At 34.0% G+C, this 6,725-nt stretch overlaps 1 protein-coding gene across 2 annotated transcripts in view; it reads right to left on the reverse strand.

Annotated features, from left to right (window-relative positions):
• Nucleotides 1-263: 263 nt before the first annotated feature.
• The window catches only part of LOC111688499 (serine-rich adhesin for platelets), a 26,907-nt gene continuing 20,445 nt past the window's right edge, over nucleotides 264-6,725 (reverse strand). Inside the window, exons 2-6 of one of the 2 annotated variants that reach the window (XM_046954488.1) lie at nucleotides 2,787-4,224; nucleotides 2,475-2,604; nucleotides 1,043-1,840; nucleotides 482-703; nucleotides 264-416 (exon numbers count right to left, since the gene is read on the reverse strand). In XM_046954488.1, the coding sequence (XP_046810444.1) occupies nucleotides 286-416; nucleotides 482-703; nucleotides 1,043-1,840; nucleotides 2,475-2,604; nucleotides 2,787-4,224 (2,719 nt within the window). In that variant the 3' untranslated portion in view covers nucleotides 264-285. Of the gene's footprint in view, nucleotides 417-481; nucleotides 704-1,039; nucleotides 1,841-2,474; nucleotides 2,605-2,786; nucleotides 4,225-6,725 lie in introns of both variants that reach the window. The other variant, XM_046954487.1, reaches the window with a different exon arrangement.

Here is a 6,725-nt window from a genome sequence, read left to right on the forward strand (position 1 = left end):
GATAGATAGATAGATAGATAGATAGATAGATAGATAGATAGATAGATAGATAGATAGATAGATAGATAGATAGATAGATAGATAGATAGATAGATAGATAGATCTATACCTGCAAGCTTTCATGTACAATAAATCTATCTTTAAACTATAAGGTATCGTTAGAGTTATCGCTTTAATCTAATGCTTGCTATATAGCTACATTTTATTACATATAACATTAAGGTTTAGAATTTTCCATAAATTTTCTCTACCTTAAAACAAAAAATCATAACAAAAGTGTTATACTTACTTATCACTACCCAGCAGACGATATGTACGACTCATATCTTTAATTTCTTGTGTTATTTCACCATTACGCAGCGACTTGCCCTGCATGCCGTGCTTGTGGAATGCTAAAACACTGTCTGGCAGACACACTATTAAAAAAAAATTAAATAAACATAATAACAAATTGAAATTGATCAAAATTATCGCCACTTACCTATACTGTCCACATTGAAATCGAAATTTAATTGTGAGACCAATTTTTTATGTTGTTTTGGATTACCCTGTAGCGTTACCACTTGTATAATGTTGCCATAACAAACTATAATTGCATCCTTTTCCACTTGATGAACTTTAACGACTTTGAGCAAGTCTCGTCTGGGTACCATAGTGGCCATAGCATCATACTCCAAATCATCCGAATGGAACCAACTTGCACCTGTTAGGCATTCGACAAAGAAATTGTTTTGGATGGAAAGCAATTAAGGGGGGGATAAGGAGTAGGAATAGACGTAGACAGGAAGACAACCGAAAATTAAACAAAAACAAACAAAAAACACACAGAAAAATCATAAAGGGGGAGAAAGAAACAGTTAAAACATAAGTTCAAACGAAAAAGAAGCAGTTTTAAAGTAGGCACACAAATGCACGGGATCAGCACCCACATTATTACACACACACACACAGATTAAAAGTATAGAAAGAAGGAGAGAGAAAGAAAGAACAAAGGAAACATATTATATAAATGTTCCAGAACATAAAATGAAATCTATACCACTGTTCATATTGATGAGTTCCAACTTTAGACAGCCATTAGCAGCTTTACGCACACCCGTACACACAATGGGATATTCCAGTTCCGGTGTTATAATCATCTCAAATACCGGTGTATGACCATTTTGTACACAACCATGACCACCGCCCAATATGCTTGTGGCCGGCCACTCGCATTGTTTCAACAGCATAAATTTATTTAATGGATCATACCATTGCATTAGGAAAATACCATTCGGTGTGGCACCACACAAATACTTATAGCCATTGTAGGGATTTCGCGTAACGCAACACTGTGTACAACCTTTGGTATCGGGTACTTTTGTGGTTAGAGCAAATTTTCGTGGCACCAAACGTTCCGGTATCTTATTCATGTGCAACGAAAATCGATGTGTTTGCTTCGAGTGTAGGGCGATCAAATCGTGTCTATACAGTTGACACGATTTGCCCGACAGACTCATTAGGACATCTTTGATGACGTACAACCATGTTGTACGACGTGGAAATAATTGATCTATGGCAGCATCATGCAATTCGTTCATATTCAAATTGAAAATGCCCTCTTCGGCACCGATCAACAGGTGTTGATCTCGTGTCTCCGGGTGTATCCACGAGGCTGTGCAGTGTACTCGCAGAGGGCAGCCATTGAAGATTTTCGAAAAACAAGCACCCATATGGACTTTTGGTGTTGGTGGCAGGCCATTCGATATGGGTCGTGGTGGTGTATGACGCCGTCTATGGGAACGCTTGGGAGGCACAGGAGGTGTATTGTTTAATAAATCAGGTTGAGCTTCTTTGTCAACTGAAAGAAGAAAGATAAAAGAAAAATTAGGTTGGGATTGTTGAATTTTTTCAGAATATGTATACAAATTTTTTCTCTAAATGAAAACTCAACAGCTTTTGTAAAAAGTTTATTTCCTTTTAAAACATAAAAGCGCTTTCAAAAGCTCTGTGTATATTAAAGTCTAAAAAATGAACTATCTATCTATCTATCATCTATCTATCTATCTATCTATCTATCTATCTATCTATCTATCTATCTATCTATCTATCTATCTATCTATCTATCTATCTATCTATCTATCTATCTATCTATCTATCTATCTATCTATCTATCTATCTATCTATCTATCTATCTATCTATCTATCTATCTATCTATCTATCTATCTATCTATCTATCTATCTATCTATCTATCTATCTATCTATCTATCTATCTATCTATCTATCTATCTATCTATCTATCTATCTATCTATCTATCTATCTATATCTATCTATCTATCTATCTATCTATCTATCTATCTATCTATCTATCTATCTATCTATCTATCTATCTATCTATCTATCTATCTATCTATCTATCTATCTATCTATTAAAAACTTTATTTTTCTGACAACTGAAGAGTGTTTTTAAAGAGAGATTATGTTCAACTTACGTTCATCGTCATCTTCTTGTGTACCTCCATCGCTGAGACTTCGCGTACGTGATGATTTACCCATTTCATTGAGTAAACCTAATAATTGATCCATTGAACTGTGGCGACGTGGTGAGTCCTCTAAACCATTCTATAAATAACAGAAAAATGATTAATAACAGTAAAGAGGTAAGATTTTAATTATTCAATGTGACTACATGAAAACCGAACACATTTTCTCTTTTGGAGTTTAAAACAGTTTTCAAATAAAAAAAAAAAATAAAATGTAATTATTCTAAAAGTATAAAAATTATAAATTTTGCCGCTACTAACCTGATTACTTTCATGACGATAATCACAGTTGTGATGACTGTTATTTGAAATATTATTGGTGGTTGTTGTTGTTGTTAATGCCGCAGTTGTTGACGCTTGTGGATCATTCGTTGACGCAGAGGAGGAGTAATTGGAGGAGGAGTTGGCAGAAGAAGTTGAGGCCACGACATCGCTGGTCGTATTGCTGTTTAAATAATTGGAACCATTATTACGTAGTAAATTATTATAAAAATGCGATGTTGTTGTAGAATTGTAGGAGGAGGGAGAGGCTGAATTAGAACAAATGGGCGCAGACATAACGGTTGACATGACATTATGATTATGATTGTTAGTATAAGTGGACGAGGAGGGGGAGAACGAAGGGGATGGGGAGGAGGAATAGGTAAACGAATTTGAATTTAAATTTGAAGTATGACAAACATTTGTAGACACTAAAGAGGTGTTAGCATTTGACGAGGACAATATGGAGGAAGAAGAGGAGGAGGAATGTAAATGACCACCAATACCAACACCACCACCACCAACAACACTATTACTACCACTAGAATTGTTAGTATGCAGATACGATGATAATGCTGATGAAGAAGAGGGTGAAGCTGATGTATAACTATCTTGACTATGATGACGATGGTGATGATGATGGTGATGATGATAGTGAGTGCCACTTATAACAACACCACCACCACCCACACTCGAACCATGATGATGGCCTCCAACACCAACGCCACCAACATTTGTTGTACCGCTACTACTATTTATAATACTACTACTACCAACACCGCCACAACCACCACCATGGTATATATCAACCCCACCACCACCCCTTAAATCTGAGCTTGAATTATCCAAAATATGATGACTGTACATTGAGGTTGATGTTGACATTTGACCATTCGTTGTTGCGCCACCCGCAGCTGAGGATAAATTCGCATTGTTAATTAAGCCCGAAGCCGGTGTTGATATCGGACGATTGTACGATGTATTGCTGTAGTTGTTGTGATGGCCACCATGTCTTAGCATATCAAAGTGAGCAAACAATGATGAGTGATTATCAACATGATCCACTGCTGTTGTGCGTATATTTGATAAGCCATTGTTGCCACCACCACCTACACCAACACCAGCTCCATAAGTAACTGATGATGAAGAATTTCCTCCACCATTTGTGGTCGTGTGACCGCCACTACTACTATTGCTGCTGTTGCCCAGTATTGAACTATTTGTAGTTGCCGTTGCGGTGACATCAGTTACACAACCATTGTTACAACCCGACAACGAGGATGATGATGATGTTGTTGTTATTATTGCTGCTGATGATGCGACGGCTGATGTTGATGATGATGATGTGTTGTTATGGTTACTATTTCCTCCACCATTATGGCTACAATTGCATTCAGTGCTTAGTAAATCTTTGGTATCAGTTAATGGCAAAGTGGCTCTGCAAAAGCAACGGAAAGAAAAAAAGAGAAAAAGAAAAAACGTTGCAACAAAAAAACTATGTAATGATTAGAGGTAACAGGAGGATACAGGGATTCTCAATTGTTACGTTAAAAAAGAAATCTACTTTGAAAGTTATGTAAAGCTTTTGCGGGAGAGAGAATCTATTTGTACAGAAGCGGATCTTTAGGAATAAAGAAGATTTTATATGGAATTTGTTTTTAAATTTTAAAGCAACAGCTTTAAGCATTCACATAGAGGAAACATTTCAGCTAAAGCGAAATGTTTCCTCTGCAGAAAAGGGCTGAAGCTTCGCCGAAAAGTAAAACTATTGCTAAAGCTTCGAGATTTCGTAAAAGCTTTCTTATAATAGAGATTTTGTACATAAACTTCAAGATTTATTATTTCTTTATAGCTCCAAGTTTTCCATTAGAGAAACCTGAAGCTCTTTTTAAGAAAAATGGTTTTACTAAAGCTTTTCTAGAGGAAAAACTAATATTAAATCTTCAAGCATTTCTTCAGAGGAAACTATTCGCTTAATAATCAATCTTTTCTGTATAGGAAACTTTTCACTAAAGATTTAAGCTTTCGCATAGAGGTAAGATTTTCGAAAGAAAAAAACTTTCCTAAAGCTTTCGAGATAACTTGACACTAAAGGCTTAATGATGAGCATTCTCAAAAGTTTTATCATTTCCTAAAGAAGACCACATTTGACAAAAGCTTCCAGCTTGTCTATAAAGGAAATTTTTTCCACAAAGCTGTAAGAAACGTTTTGCTAAAGCTTTAAGCTTTAGATTATATTTTAGCTTTCTTATACGTTTCATTTTTTGCTAAGGTATTAGGCTGTCGTTATATAAGTTTTCGTTAAAGCTTTAAGCTTTCCTATAGAGAAAACTTTTTTGCTAAATATTCATGTTTTCATGGATTTTTTTTAAAGAATAAATCCTTTGCCAAAGCTTTTTGTATCTAACTATAAAATATGCAGTCTAGGACATCTGTTTTGTAAAGGCTTCCATGGAAATATGAAACCGATTGAGAATCCCTGTACAAATATTTAACACAATGCATGTGAATGACATTTTAAGAACCAACGTATCACTGAACGGATACGTTTATTTAGTAATGTACAATAATAACAACAAAACAGGAAAATAATAAAAGGAAAATAAACAAAAATTGAAACAGAAACTCTCACATACACTTACACAACCACATACCCTCACTTACATACATACATAGACAAACAAACACATACACCTACGAACACTAACAAATACATGCATACAAAGGAACCAAAACCACAAAAAGAGTTGTATTGGCTGGTTTTCTGTTTGGGTTAAAAGAGTTTAAGGTTGTTTGCTTGTATTCGAACTGGTTTAGTTTGTATGTATTTTGGAGAAGCAAGTGAGTGTGTATGTGTCTATGTATGAGAGTATGTGTCTATGTGTTGCCTTTTAAAAGAACTGCATAGTAGGTGTAGCTGTGTATATGTGTATGCATTTTTAGTATACTTCGTTAGCATGTGTTAGTATACTTCGTTAGCATGTGTTAGTTATAATTTAAAAGATTTACATGAAAGACCACAAGGACAATTAAGGCCAGGAAAATGAATGTTTTATGCTAGTGTAATATGCAATGTAAAAACATATTTGTGTATGTGTGTGTTTGAATGAATTGTTACTTTAACAATGAGCTTCAAAAAATATTACCTTTTATAGTGTTAAAATAATATTTAACAACTTATATTTTTAACTTGTTAAAATTGTTAGTATGTGTCATGTATTTATGAGCCAACATACACGCCAACCCACACACATACACATACATACACTGACTTATTGTTAATGGTAGTTTTTATATTTTCTTATACATATATTTTAATATTATAGTTTAACTTGGTATTTATAATTTATTACAATAAAATTGCTGTTGTTTATGATGATGATCATGATGATGTTGTTGTTGATGACAACATACGTTTTCTATGTAATCGTTAGTACTACATGTTGTATGATTTTATGCAAATTGAATTGTTAGTAATTTGTTGCCTTTTTACAAAACAAAAAATTATTTATGCACTTTTTTTAATACGAATAAAAGTTAAAATAATTTAAAAGAAAATAATGAAAATAATGACAATATAAAGTAAACATTTATAAAATTGTACTCAAATTCCTAGAAGTATGTTTTATTTATCAGTAAGAAAGAAAAGTCCTTGAGGCTAAAGCTTTCCTATAGCCTAGACTATAGACTATACTATAAACTAGACTACATTATAAGCTTTACACTAGACTATAGACTAGACCAAAGAGAAGACTATAGACTTGACTATACACTAGACTACAGACTAGAAAATACGCTAGATTAGAGACTAGACTATAGACTAGACTATATACTAGACTATAGATTAGACTATAGATTAGACTATAGATTAGACTATAGACTAGACTATAGACTAGACTATAGACTAGACTATAGACTAGACTATAGACTAGACTATAG

The sequence above is a fragment of the Lucilia cuprina genome, chromosome 6 (assembly GCF_022045245.1).
Source record: "Lucilia cuprina isolate Lc7/37 chromosome 6, ASM2204524v1, whole genome shotgun sequence".
Taxonomy (NCBI): Eukaryota; Metazoa; Arthropoda; class Insecta; order Diptera; family Calliphoridae; genus Lucilia; species Lucilia cuprina.